Source organism: Halichoerus grypus, chromosome 3, assembly GCF_964656455.1.
Source record: "Halichoerus grypus chromosome 3, mHalGry1.hap1.1, whole genome shotgun sequence".
Lineage (NCBI taxonomy): Eukaryota > Metazoa > Chordata > Mammalia > Carnivora > Phocidae > Halichoerus > Halichoerus grypus.
In genome coordinates, this window is record NC_135714.1 from 206,763,390 (window position 1) to 206,778,087 (window position 14,698).

Consider the following 14,698-nt stretch of genomic DNA (forward strand, 5'->3'; position numbering starts at 1 on the left):
CGAATGCCCCAGCCTGTGGGGCTTCGGGAAAGTCACCTCGGCTCTGAGCCAACAGCGTTCTGGTCTTCAGAACACACCGTGGTATGTTCATCAGCACAAAACGAATTAACTACATCCAGGGGTAGCAAAATTAAATCTCAAAAATATAATGTTTAGTGGGGGGGTACATTTCAGAAGAAAATGCACAGTAAATTTGCCAAACAAACAAAAAAAAAAATCATGATTTAAAACAGGTGCACGCAGGGGAGATCTTGCTAAATGGCTGGGAACTTCCAGAGGATGGTTTCTTCCCAGGAGGATGTGGCGGAGGGGCGGGAGGAAGGAGGAGGGAGGGTGGACTTTCATCACCTCCTGATGCCCTTAGCGACTAAAAATAACCAGGGGTCACCAAAGTGTACATCTGCAATGGTTAGTTCTGTGTGATGCCAATTGGACTTTGGTTTTTAAGAAGCAATTGAAAAACAATGGCGAAATATTCACATGTGTTGAATACAGATGGTGAATACATGGGCATCTATTATGTTGCAATCCGTACGCCAAGTTTTTATTTAGACAGAATTGTAACAGGAGAGGGACCCGGGGAGGGCTTCTGAGCTCCCCGCAGCTTCCTCGGCACGCCAGGGCCGTCCTCCCAGCGGACCCCGCATCGTCCGTGGATTTGGGGGGGCACCGACACACACATCCTCAGGTCACCCTGCCCCCCCTCCCCCGGGGGGCCCTGACCTTGTCCTGCTCGCCCGTCCGTGCTTGTGCACGACCCCCAAGCGCTGGACGCAGGACAATCCCGCACAACTGACGCAGACATGACCAAAAGCCAAGGACACACAGGTGTGTAGTGGCTGCCAGAAGGTTTTCCCCTCGGGCGCTGCTTTGATCGGGTCTTTCCTCACCCACACTTGACCTGTAACGTCTGGACCCCAAATTATGACACAATCAAAGCTGCTGTGGGGGCACACAGTTACTCTTTGGGAAGGGCAGGTCAATCCTGAACCTCATTCCCAAACCATTAAAAAGCCACAGTACGTGGGTCTACCAAGTCCTGGTCCTAGAGATGCTACGGGCACAGCTGCCTTCTCCGCGCCCAGCGGCCTCGGGTCAGCCCGGCATCCCCGCCTGCCGGCTCAGAGGGACACCAACTCGCCCCATTGCAGGGCCACTGCAGGTCACCCTGGGAGCAGGGCACGGGCGGGTGGGCTCCCCAGCACCGTGGAGCAGCGCGGCCCTGCACGCACACTCCCAAGTGTGGAGAAGGAGCGCTTTAGCGGGGGGTACAAGCCAGCGGGGACAAGACACACACGCTAGGGACGCGTCACACCCCTCAGCAACAGGAACGGCCAGCCCTCTCCAGGCAGGTCGCAGCCGGCCTCGGAGCAAACAGCACCTCACATCCTCGCCCTGATCTACGCGGCTGCTTGCTCTAAACGGGCACGGAGATTCGGCCTGGGGGACAGGACACTATGACAGGAGCCTGCATTCGGGTCAAGGATTTGGATTCGCGTTTTTCCGCCCAATTCAAAATGGAACGTCGCCCAATTTCACCAGCGTCTTAAAATTCCACCTGGCCACGGAATGACACAGGAACAGACTATCCGCGGACTAACACCACCAGGGAAGACTTGGGAGAGTCTTTTGAAATATGATTTAAAAAAAGATTCGACCCTTAGAAATACTTTTTTTGTAATCGCAAGCTACGTCACTACACATTTTTCTGCACACAAAGGAAAACCATTGACTTACGTCCAATCGGGAGTCCCACCGAGTGGAACGGCTCCTCGTCTCCATGGAACCCTGCAGGAGAACCGGGTGAAGGGCACGGACAGACGCAGGAGGCGTGAGGCGTGCCCCCCACCCCGGGAGGACAACTCACTTCTCACCACCACGGCGGCGTTGGTCGACACCTGCCCGTACCCGTTCGTAGCCACGGCCGAGTAGGTTGCTGTATCGTCAAAGTTTGCCCTTGGAGAGAGAAAGCAAGGCAGTGTCCTAAATGCACTGTGGGGCTGCTCCGGAAGCCAGTGACCCAGACTCAAACACCAGCATTCTTCGAAAGCCACTTGTGTGACCTGGATCCTTTGTTCATGAGTGATTTGTTTAAGAACAATGCCAGTCCCATCCGCAGAACAAGGTATTAATTATAGACGCGGCAAGGTCTGGCTCCAGACTACGGTTGGCCTTTGTCTTTGAGGGAAACCGTATGGACGGACATTTCTGAAAAGCCTGTCTCATCCTCAAGGGGAAGTCTCTCCTCCCTGATGGTTCCATTTTCTACGTGGGTAGAATTCATGGCTTTATCTTGCCAGTGGGAAGGCTCCACGGGCCTCAACCTCCAGGAAAATCCACTCCACCTCCCTCCCTACCAGGGATTCCCGTGTGTATGGGAGATTATCCCCAAACCCCAAAAGATCACCCAGATATGAAGCAGCCACCCCAGGGTGTTCTGAAGGTGTCTGAACCAGACCCGCCTGAGGCAGCCATCATTAAGGAGTCGCAGGGAGGATGCATGTCCACCCCAGAAACAACAATGACCCAGCAACGACCAGACCCCAGTCCCTCCAGGGTGGAGCTCCTCTGCAACCCCTCCCCCCCAGATCGATCTTACAAAAGCTGAAGCTTATTTTCTTGGCTGCGAACTATGTTCCCACCAGAAAGTGTCACCGGGACCAGGGATGTAAGGAGGAGGATCTGGCATCTGCTGAGCTTTTTTACAAAATACCAGACGCTCTGCTGGTTACTTTTACTTTAACGTATCCTGTGTAATAGCCTCCAGCGCCCTCGAAAACACACACGATTATGTATTAACGTGGTGAGAACGCTGACACTTGAAGAAGTTGGGTAAACAAGGTGCACGTAAATCCAGGAGCTGCGCTCTTTCCGGCAGCTTCCGCCACCTGTCCAAGAAGTGGGCATCAGGACCGTGATATTAATCCGGGGAGAGAAATTACACACAAAATCCCACACGAAAGATTAAAAAAAAGAAAAAGTTGACTCCAGGCTTTCTTTGAAAATGCGTCAAGGAGCCAATACCCCAGAGACAAACCCGTTCTTAGGGGATGGTTAGTAACTTGACTTTCTTCCCTATTCCACTTGGAGCTGAAAATATTTCCTTTGACCAAAAAGCACACAGTGTCTCCAGTAACGGGGAGAGGAGGCTTCGGAGCATTACCGTTCCGCACAGCGCGTGCACCCTCAGGCACACAGACCGTCAGGGGCGGCTGGGGCAGGGGGTCTACACAGAAGGCATGATTACTTCCCTTCCTTACCCTTAAGCATTGCGCTTCTGTGATCTCTTCTAAACAATGAAACCATTATATTTTCATCAGTGCATTCTGTAAACAGGAAGGTATCCTTCTTCTGGGATTAGCCGCACACCTTTCCCTCCAACCAACACCCCACAGGCTATGTCACGACAGGTAAGAAGAGGGAGAGCCGGGCATCCCACGGGCACAGCCGGGAGCATCACCGGCCCGGGCCACCTGCAGAGCTACACGGCACCCTGTGAAAACCGCTTGATCCAAGTCTCCTACCTGGAGCCTGACTGCAAGCGCACAGGGACTAAGTCTTAGGAGGAGGAGCGACGCGGCCGACACTTCCACGGAGCACAGAAAGCAGGGCTGGTCCGGCCAGGGGCAACCCCGCTGAGCCGAGACACTGTCCCCCGGCCAGTGTCCCTACCAATCCCCAGAGGGGGGCAGCTCCTACCGCTACACGGTCCGCGAGTCCTCAGAGTGTATAGAGATCTCACTGGCACTGTCCAGTCGGGCATCGTATTCTTGATCCCTCTGCCACAAACCCTTCTGGGTGGGATTTAATACCCAAACTGTCCCCCAGAGTTTTCAAACCAGACCTCCCCCAGGGAGGGCAAGGTGGCCCACCCACACGGCAGCTCCTCCCACGAGATCTTGAGCTGGTTTTCCAGTTGAGAATAAGACATGGAGGAGAACCACCTAACACGTTAGCACTGACAAGCTTGTCAAGGGACCGATTAGCACGTGGTACTTAGCGGGAGGGATGGGCTGGGGAGAAGGAAGCCTGCACTTAGGAGCTGGAACGTCCTTTGGTGTGTGGATGTGCGCGTGTGCATTTCTCCACAAACGGATGTGCCCGTGGCGTCCCCTGGGGTGTAAGGAAGTGCATGCCCCAAAATACGCAGACCTCCTGCTTTCCTGTAATTGTCCCGTGCATCCCCGTGCCCCATGGAGGGGATGCACGGGACACACAGCCTGCTGGTGTGGAGGTGTGAGTCCTCACTTCTGTGATGTTTACTCTTATTACATTGTTTCTGCATTTCTCCTTTGCAAGTGTTTTATGTTGCATAACATACACCGGGACACACAGAGATGATCAGCAAGCATACCTGCCTGGACTGGGGCCTGGCTCACCTGTGCCGCCCCGTGCTGGAGCCGCGTGCGGGCTGCGGGAAGGACGGGACCCGGGCGCCGGCGCAGAGTACAAGCCAAGGGGTGGACAGGCTGGGCATGCAGATTTTGAAGAGCCTGTGCCCTACGCAAGATTTTGTGCACAGGTAATCTGGGGACCCATATGCCTTCCCACGCCCCAGCAGGACTCCGTTCCTCTCTCCTCCTCAAGGCCACAGCAAGAGGCAGCATGCAGCCAGCCCCCAGAGCCTGCTTCTGGCCCGTCCTCCACGCTGTGAGAAACTGCATGCACATGGTTAGGAGGCAGAGGGTTTTATGTTCTGTTTGGACGGGTTCCCAGGATAGACAGAGGTCTCGATCTTCACCAACTTCCATGGGGCACTTGTGCATCTCCAAGTCTCGAGGTGTCCCCCAGGCAACTGCACGGGAGAAAGTCATGCCCTCTGATCTCCTTTCAGGAGGGTAATCGGACAAACGCTTACGTCGCCCGTGACCTGTCCTGGGGACTCGGGCCCAGCGTCCTTCCCCTGGAAGCCGTGTCCACACTGGAATTTACTGGAATTTAAAACTCAAATGAGAGTTTGCATATGGAAGTCTAAACTAACGTGCTCAGGAGGTCAGCCTGGCCGCGGCGAGGGGGCAGGGGTGGTGCTGGACACAAAACCCGCACGAGGTCACCCTTCGCGCTTTCATAAAAACATGAGCGTGGCATTAAAATTATGTGAAGAAACAGGACTCACATTATGAGTCCCCAGGGAAAATCTTATGAGCATATAAAATCGTGTCGATTACAGTCTAAGTTCGAACAGCACCAAAGGGTCAGAAGCACTTGAAGAATTCAGGCAGCAGCCAGGGAGTATTCATAGGGGCAAACGTCACCCCGGCAGCCGAAGGGGGAGCTCCCTCCCTCCTGAGCCGGCAGCACATTCCACCGCACTCAAAACGGCCACGGATCAAATGATGGCAACTCAGCAGTTTGGTATGAACAGCTGAGCTGTGCGGAGACAGCAGATTCCCCCTTCTCTCGTCAGCTGCGGACAGGGTCCCGGGCAGATAGGAGTGCTGGGCAAGTCCGTCTCTGCAAACTCCAAGGGTGTCTGATGGGGACCTGGGCTGCTGAGCCACGGACCACGGCGTCCCGGGCCTCAGTTTACAAACTTACAGCTGACAGACTCACGGGTTTGTCAGTGCGCTGGGTTCAAAGCTGGTATTACCCCAGGATAAGTGTAAAAGTTTCATACTTGAGAACGGGAAACGGTTTTCCCTTGTAAATGCAGTTGTTAACTCGGAAGCGAGCTGGGTGAAAACTCGGGCTGACCTAGGGACCCCCAAACGGCCACGGCTCACCCGGGTACAGAAGAGACAGCCTGAACTCTGCACTCTCCACAGTGAAGGCGATGTTCTCCTTCTACACAGTGTGGCTTTCTGGCTACTCAAATAGCCACATGTTTAGGAAATCAAAGGAGAGAACCTTATTCTCTGAGAATTACAGCAAGGGGCCAGGGTGTTCCAACCCCAAGGCTTGCCCAGAGGATGTCCCCTCAGTTAGGGCCGGCCTGACCACCCTGCTCCACCCCACATCCCGGCCCACCCCACACCAACAGGTCCCCTCTCCCCACGCCCAGTACCCTGGCCTCCTGATCTACTATATAATTCACTTTTTTATTGTGCTTACGGTTCACCTCCTTACGGCAGATTGTAAGACCTCAAAGAAGAGGGCCTTGGTTTTGTCCCGTATCCCAAGCACCTGGACCAGCGCCTGGCACACAGTAGGTTCTCAATGAACAGCCCCAGAGGGCCCAGAAGGCCTGCCCTTCAGCTTTTTGAAACAGCCCCACATTTACCTGGGAAACCACTTGTCACAAATGTTCATCTTAATCACAACCTTCCTACACCTGTTCTGAAGAGTCTGCAGGTGGAGAGCTCGTTCTGGTGACGGGGAACCGGGCAGGCCTCCTCCAGAGGCTCATCCCAGGCCGCGTCCGACGGGTGAGGCAGCCGGCCCGCCGCCCGCGTGAGGAGCGGGGAGGCTGAAGAGCCTGGTGCTGGCGGCCGGCCGGTGCCCCCCGCAGGTGCGGCCTGGGAGTGCCGGGCGGGCAGCGCCTGGAGGGGCTCAAGCCTGGGCTCCCACCCAAGTCCAAAGTTGGGAACCAGAAGGAGGAAGAACTCAGGCAGGAGGCAGAGGAAGACCCAGTGAGTGCAAGGCAGAAAAGCAAAGAAACGTGGTAAAACCATCCTCCCACGGGGTGGAAACGGGGACATGGCGAATTCTCTCCTGGACCAATGTGGGTCAGGCTCCTCTGAACCTCAGCCCTGGGCCTGGTCCTCCCGTGCAGGAACCCTGCCGAGTCAGCTCAGGGGGACCCCCCCCCCGTGTCTGAGCAGATGCCTCACCACCCCTCCCCAGATGAATCCCATCGTCTGGCTCGCCTTCAGCAAGAAGGCTGTGAGGCTGGTCTGGCAGAGTCCCAACCCCTGATGCTTCCTCTCCGTGGCTTCCCTCCGTGCCCCCACATGCTCCTGGGGTGCACACCCCACTTCCCTTCTGGTGTGCGGGCCTGAGCCCCACACTAGTCACACAGAAAGAGCACATCAGAGTAACCCTTTCTTCAGCAGAACCGATGTATAAAAGTTCTCAATAAAAAAGGAAAGAATCCCCTCGGTCGAAGAATGCATCAGGGAGAAGGTTCCGTGATGAATGCTCTGTCGTACTAACTTGTGACTTCTCCGAGTCACCTTGGGGATTATTCCAGTGGGACCATTTTACTGAGAATTATTTTATTGCAGATTATTTTACCTCTAAGTGAACTGAGCCTAATTATGATGTGGTCGCTCTACAAGTTAGTAATAATAAAATCAATAAAGTTATATATCCCAATGTCTTACTGATTTTTTGCATTTATATTAGTATCCCTCATCTTTTCCTGGAAAGGACTTGATATAACTTACTACACACACACACTCACACACACTCACCACATGTTTACATAACATACGAAAATATATTTGGTCTTCATGATCATTCCCATTAAGCCAACAGAAAAGATAAAATTTTTTATCATCTGTCTCTTGATAATGACTTTCAGATAAAAATATTACAATTCAGGAAGAGTTAATGATCCATCCAAAGTCACAGGGTACACGGTAGATCGGGGATCCAAACCCAGGTCTCTGGTTGCGGTCCCTAATTACAGTGCAGTAACGAGCCCCATTTACCTGCGAGATTAACAGCTGAGCCATGTGAAAATGTCATGATATACTGTGAGAAAAGGTGGATTGCACCATGTTATGATCTTCTTATGAAATAAAAACTGTGCGCACACAGAAGCAGAAAAAGAAATGCAGAATCTCACTTTTGAAAAAAAAATCTAAGTGTGTGTGTGTGTGTGTGTGTGTGTGTGCGCGCACATGCCGTACAAGGAAAATGAAATGCTATCTTTACAGCAAAATACTGATGCTGTGGGAAATATGAATGATTTTTATTTTCTTTTCCTCATCTGTATTCTACATTTTTTCAATTTATGAAAAAAGACAGAAGTTGTATTTCTTTGAGGAGCCTGAGTTTAGTTAGGGACCGGTCCCCAAACCTGGCACGCGATGCGCCCCCTGCTGGGTAGGTGTGGGCAGTCTTCTGCATCCACGGTCAGCTGCGCACCCGAACGCCACCGTCTGTCCCTAAACCAGCCATTCTCTTTGCTCCCAGAGCAGGAGCCTGGACAGAGCTGCAGGTTGCCTACTGGGGGTCCCACACCAAGGACAGCAAGCTTCCGGAAGCTTCCCCCACAGCTTAAGTCAGAAATACCACCGAAGTCCCATGGCATAGAATGGACGTGGTGCCCCCTGACCTCCTGTTTCTAACTGTGAGGTCTCTCCTGTGTTTGGATCACTGAGTGTTTGGAGCAGCTGTCCCGGGGCGCCCGCCATGCCCAACACCTTACCTGTTGATCTCCAGCGTGTGCACGCCGTACTTGCTCTCGATTCTGTACTTGCCCGGCTCTCCTGCTTGGCAGATCAAACTACCATTCTTATACCTGCACGAGGGAAACACGTTACTGCAAAGGCAGAGGGGAATTTGCATTTTGTCCCCGCCTTCTTCAGGGCCCCTAGGGATGCTATCGCCCTGCGTCTGTGAGCTCCACTTCCCAGGACCTCAGGCCGGCACAGCGCAGTAACTAGGGGTGACCCAGGGCCCATGTCTGTCTGTCCGCTTAGTAGAGAGCAGCTCCTGCAGAATTCAGCCTATCTGGGCCGTCCTCAACCTACGGCAGAGAGCGCCACGGGTGTCCTCGGACTTTGTGAGGAATTCAGGATAAATCATTCCCTAAGAAAAGAATGTTGCCAGTGTTAGCTGTGCCCCAGGCCAGCCTCTCTGGGGAGTTCTACGGGATCCTGCCTGCAGGAAGCTGGCCTCCGCGCCCCACCCGGGACAGCAGGACCTCGTCTCCCTGAGACCGAGCGTGGGTGGGTGGCTGTCTCCACAGCCTGCCTGGCGAACAACCACAGAACCTGGCACTAAATTTCTGACCTGGGCTGAGCGCCCCAGTCAGGTTACGAGCAAAATGTGTATGGTCTCTGCGCAGGCCATAAACTTGGGGAATGTTATTATCACTTCCGGCAAGTGGGGCAACAACCATAGGTACGCAACAGATGGAGAAACACAAGGGTCTGGGGCCTGGAGACGATGCTGACGTCGCCAGGCGCAATCGACCGCAGCACCACACGCGGCCCCACCTTCCAGATCATCTGAAGGAACTTATTCTTAAATATAATTCCTCTAAAACTCAGCTGAGTCAATTTCACTAAAATAAAAGCCCCGGCAAGGCATTTATGGTGGCCATTCTGTGAGTGTCCCATGTGCATGTCCCATGGCGTTTCACACACGGTGGGCAATGGAAGGGGGTGTGTGCCCCGCGATCCCTTCAGGTGGCTCTTCTTCATTCGCACATTGGCACCAGCTGTTACCAGATCCTCGAGAGAGAGTGCAGTCCAGCCCTCCTCGGACCCAGGGGCAGGCCGCCCGCCCACACTCACCACTGCACCACAGGGGTGGGAAACCCTTGCACGGTGAAGCAGAGCTTCACAGACATTCTCTCCCAGACGGTGTGGGACCTCAGGCGCACCAGGATCTCGGGGGCCCGGCGCATCCGCTCCAAGTAGGAGTGCCTGTGCCCGGTCAGCTTGTCCTCCACCTGCCCCGGGAAGCAAGGACAGGTCAGCGCTGCAGGAAGGGGCGTGGCACGGGCACGCAGGGCTCTCTGCCGACAGGCCATACGCACGTCATGCGGACAGCCCACGACCAGACCCGCGCCTCTCAAGGAGCCCCAGAGGTCCCCCTACCATCTCCTGAATGACGTATTTGTCCAGCTTGTCCTGAGCCTGTGTGCGCGCCAGGTGCACGTTTTCCTCCATCTCGGCCAGATCCCGGAGGAAGCGCTCCCGCTTGGCTTCCCCATAAGAAGCCACCAGAGACTGGTACCTGCCGGGGCGAAGAAGCGACGTTACTCCCGTGACACAGAAAGGGTGAGTGGTCATCGAAGGTCTGGAGACCACACATGCTCTCCCCCAGGATTTTCTCAAGTGGGGAGCAAGAAGAGGAATGCAGAAAAGCTATTTCTGCTTAATTTTATCTCTTTCTTTCAAGACTACGGGCTGGCCAGAGGGCTAGTACCATACACAAAGCAGTTGTATGAAGGGCAGACATATGATTCGTGAATAAAACAGTTACGCAAGAAGATGCGCCAACCCTCCTTTTACTGGGAGGGGCGCACAATCACACAGTTCGGAGGCCGGCGCTCTTCCGCGGATTGCTGTGAGCAGATGTGCGCCCGGGACGCGCATAATGCACATCAGGAAGAGACGCAGAGCCACAAAGCGGGTCTGAGGCCCCTAAAAATGGACTTGTTTACACCTCTGGACCCCACGACGACTCACACATGCTCAGTAAAGTCTGTACCTCGGAGCAACTCACTCCACCTTCTCAGGACGCCGTCTCCCCGTCCCTACGGCCAGGAGCTTGGCCGCCCGGGGCTCTGGCAGCCAGTGCTTAGGCCCTGCTGGGCTGGCATCTGTTTAAAGCCAACACCAACACAGACAATGTAAGGAGAGCCTGAACCCCACTCCCCGTGCGCTTTCTTCTGCACGGCGCTCATAAGAACCGCCTGTTTTCCTGGGGAGGCTGCTGATTCTGAATGACTGGGGGGCTGCATGAAAGCCTCCTGAATCAACAGATGCAGGTAAGAAGTAAGGCTGTGTTCCAGAAGAATAAAAGGAATTCAATAAAAAATTCAGCTTCTTGATCTGTAAGAGTCGAGAGTGAGGTGCCGTCGATCTGGCCCGAGTGCCGTCTTTGTGCGCCCAGCACCGCCCGGCCCACTGCCACGCCCGCCTCGGCCTCTCCCGCAGAATGTCACCCATCACACACTGACGCTTAGTGACGAGCCCCGAGGACAGCCTGGGCATGACGCACGGGGGCCCGTCTTTCACCAGGACAGAAGGAAAAGCATCTAATCTCCTGTATCCTCCAGAAGGCCATGCTGAGATCTTCAAAGCACGCCGATGCTTCCGTGGTTTTTATTTTATACAGAGACATAGCAGTTAATCAGAGTGATGCACCCACGGATTCATTTTTCGAGAAGGACCAGTTTGTCCCATACCTTAAACTAGGATCTGCCACAGGAGGGGAAGAACAAAATGAGCTGGAGAGACCCAGGCTATAACCCACATACATGCTGGGGGTCAAAGGACTACTGCACGAGCGTAGCCTTGTGTGTCTCAGAAAGACTTCCAACAGTGGGGATTGTCCCAAAGTCATTATTGCCAAAACCATGTGAATCACGGTAACCCACTCCCTGACCCCTCCAATTAACAGAAGTTGACATTCCCCCCATTCACTCCTGTGGAAATTGAGGAATAGAAAGTTTCTGTGACATGCTCAAGGTCACCACAAGGAATAATTAATAAAATTATAAAGGTCTAAACTTCTCACTCCCACACCCACACACTAAATAAATATAGAACCATTTTTTAAATAGTCCAGTAACAGAAAATCCAGATTTTGGTAATGTGCACATTTTGAAGTGATTCTCTCACAAAAGAAATCCTCACTTTACCATAAAATGTACACAGCAAAATTTGAAGAAGGCATCTAAAAGATCGTTCAAAGTGCAAAATAAAGCCTGATCTTTCCAGCTGCCCATTTTTGTTACACAGGTCCCTTCATTGTAGTGCAAGGTTCAAAATGAAACATGTTTGCCAAATTCTCATTTTCTCCTTCAGGTTTTAAGTGTGTTAGAATACAGAGAACATTTTCTAGAAATAACCGGGGGAGGTGAGGGGGAAAACAGAGCAGGTATAACACAAAGTGTTCATGAGATGCTTCACTATTTTGTTCTTGTAAGATCACCACCTGTTTCTCTGTGATCTGGAAACAATTTGAAGACTGACGTCCTCATTAATCCATGTCATTCCTGGGACATTTTCCCCTATGAGCTGAGTCCCCTGCAATGCCTGGCACGGCCGTCACAATGTGTCCACTCAGACGCCCGCTGGAAACGCCAGCCTGTTTGGAAGATCACCTTGCCGGCCAACAGCCTCACTGCCCTGCGTTCCAGCTAAAGAGGCTGTCGGGGGAAACTCCACATGAACTTCAAGCTTTCAGGTCTCGGCGCTTTCATGGGAGAAGCGTGGGACAGGACAGAGTGCGGACACGGGATCACCGCGTGCGTGGCCCCATGGGCAAGTTCGGTTGTGCAGAACGAGCTGGAAAATGCCCCACATGGTTATGCTGTAGGACTCACTGAGCTAGAGACGGGGATCAATACGCCGGGCACCGCACAGCGGCAGCCGATGGCCTTCGCAGAGGCAAGGGTGACCCTCCAGGCTCTCGGGCGGGCTCTCGGCTAAACGCCCGTCACCATCCCCTCTGTGGCCGCAGACCCTCCCCGGAGCCCCCGCCGCGGTGCCGTGACGCCACGGTGCTGGGTGGGGTGGGGCGGGAGAGGGGGACAGAGCTTACCGCCTCTTCTTCTCCTGCTCCTCCTCTTCCAGCGCCTCGGTGCTCAGTCTCTTCGCGCAGATACTGCAGGTCGCCCCCCGAAACGCCGTCTGGCCGGCCGCCCTCTGGGAAGACGACTTCTGCGAGAAAGACTTCTGGGAAGATGAGTGGCTGGAGGTGCGCCTGGACGGGACGCGGAAACAAGCCGACGTGTTAGAGGAGGGTGCAAACTCATCCTAACAAACCACACCCCGTTTCTCCTGCACACACGTCAGCCTTGAACCGTGCCGGCACACGAACACGAATGAGCACGGGCACACACGTGTGCGGGCACACACGTGTACGTGCCCTCCTGAGCACACCAGCACATGTGTACATACACGCGTGCACACTCACAGAAAGCTTCGTCCCTGCGCTGGCACGGCCCCCAGCTGCACACTCACACATGCGTGCACGCTCACATGCACACTCACACACGCATGCGCTCTCACACACGCGTGCACACTCACAGAAAGCTTCGTCCCTGCGCTGGCACGGCCCCCAGCTGCACACTCACACATGCGTGCACGCTCACACGCACACTCACACACGCATGCGCTCTCACACACGCGTGCACACTCACAGAAAGCTTCGTCCCTGCGCAGCACGGCCCCCAGCTGCACACTCACACATGCGTGCACGCTCACACGCACGCACACACACGCATGCGCTCTCACACACGCGTGCACACTCACAGAAAGCTCCGTCCCTGCGCAGCACGGCCCCCAGCTGCACACGCGCGTCCTCAGAGGGGCGCCTTCACACACGAGCTCCTCTCCTACCCCTGCCATTTTCCACACGTGCCCGCGAGTGCCTTCTGCCACGCTGCTGGCCTAATGCCACGATTATATATATCTCAAGGGATCTGAAGCGCCCGGAGGCTGCTGGGAGGGCTGTGGATGTTGGCTGCTTGTTACAGGGATGGCAACGGAACACAAGGGCCATAGGCAGGTCTAAATATAGGGTGCCGGGGACACGCAAGCCCCGGAGGCCGCAGCACGGCACGCCCGCAGTGTCCTCCGTTGGTCAGCACGGCCGTCCCACGGGCCCGAGTCCACGGACATCTGCGGCCCCAGGCAGCTGTGGCACGTCCCTGAGGACCCTGTGCTTCCGAAGCTGGCAGATCTGTGGCTTCACACGAGCCCCTGATGCCGTGAATACATTTACCTTTCTGCTACATTTATTATTATTGTAGCAAAACTACTGACATCAGCCTCCACGGGATCCTTTTTTTTTTTAAGATTTTATTTATTTGCGAGAGAGAGAATGAGAGACAGAGAGCACGAGAGGGAGGAGGGTCAGAGGGAGAAGCAGACTCCCTGACGAGCAGGGAGCCCAATGCGGGACTCAATCCCGGGACTCCAGGATCATGACCTGAGCCGAAGGCAGTCGCTTAACCAACTGAGCCACCCAGGCGCCCTAGCCTCCATGTGATCTTTACTTTGCCCCCATGAGCTTCTCTCCCACTGGTGTTCTTCCCATTGTCCCTTCTTGCTGCCCTTCTGTGTTGGTGAGTTTTTAGATCCTAGTTCTGCAAAATGTGTGAAGAGGCGCAAAGTCAAAGAGCACTTACTAAAAAGTCTCTGCCTTCATAATCTAAATGAGGGCTCAGAGCCAGTCTACCGGGATCCACCGGGATCCACCGGGATCTACCGGGATCCCAGCAGTACTCCCACATGGAGTTTCCTGTGCAGCCAGGAGAGCTGAATTTCCCCACCAGTGCGAGGCATGGGCATCAGGGAGCATGCCATCCCTGAGCCCCCCAAACCAGTTCATGTCCAGGCTGCAGGGGACTGGATAAAGCTCCTTTAACACCAGACACCCACGATCAAAGCTCTACTGGTCCAACCGCTGAATTTCAACTTACCTTTTCGCAGCATATTCATCCAGAAGGTACCTTGTCTGAACATTGCGGTACGACTGGTCGAAGTGTTTGTGTCGCTTTTGGTAAAAGGGCACTGTGACAAGCGACATCTTGGTGTGCACCTATGAGCAAAGAGTATGTCAAACAGCGCTGAGCTCCTTCTCAAATGCAGTCCTGCTCCCGCAATTTCTACACCAGCATTTCCAGTTGTTCCAAAGGGGAAAATCAACTTCAATTAGTAACACTCGTTCAGGGGACAGGGGATGGAAGAAACATTATATAAGTGAAAATAATCTCAGGCTACGAGTCTGGATTCCTAGTAAGTTCCCTGGGACCAGATAGAGTGTTTGGTTTGCTTCTATGAAAATCAGAAGACTGGACTATGTTTCTTTTAATAATTAATTGTGAGCTCAACAAATATTTATA

The 14,698-nt window shown here is 54.0% G+C and overlaps 1 protein-coding gene across 1 annotated transcript in view; it reads right to left on the reverse strand.

Annotated features, from left to right (window-relative positions):
• Positions 1 to 14,382, reverse strand: part of MYOM2 (myomesin 2) — an 81,580-nt gene extending 67,198 nt beyond the window's left edge. The window contains exons 1-7 of the mRNA XM_036069204.2: positions 14,276 to 14,382; positions 12,391 to 12,552; positions 9,714 to 9,852; positions 9,408 to 9,565; positions 8,315 to 8,407; positions 1,868 to 1,956; positions 1,738 to 1,788 (exon numbers count right to left, since the gene is read on the reverse strand). Coding sequence (XP_035925097.1) covers positions 1,738 to 1,788; positions 1,868 to 1,956; positions 8,315 to 8,407; positions 9,408 to 9,565; positions 9,714 to 9,852; positions 12,391 to 12,552; positions 14,276 to 14,382 — 799 coding nt within the window. The remainder of the gene's footprint in view (positions 1 to 1,737; positions 1,789 to 1,867; positions 1,957 to 8,314; positions 8,408 to 9,407; positions 9,566 to 9,713; positions 9,853 to 12,390; positions 12,553 to 14,275) is intronic.
• Between the last annotated feature and the right edge of the window lie 316 nt (positions 14,383 to 14,698).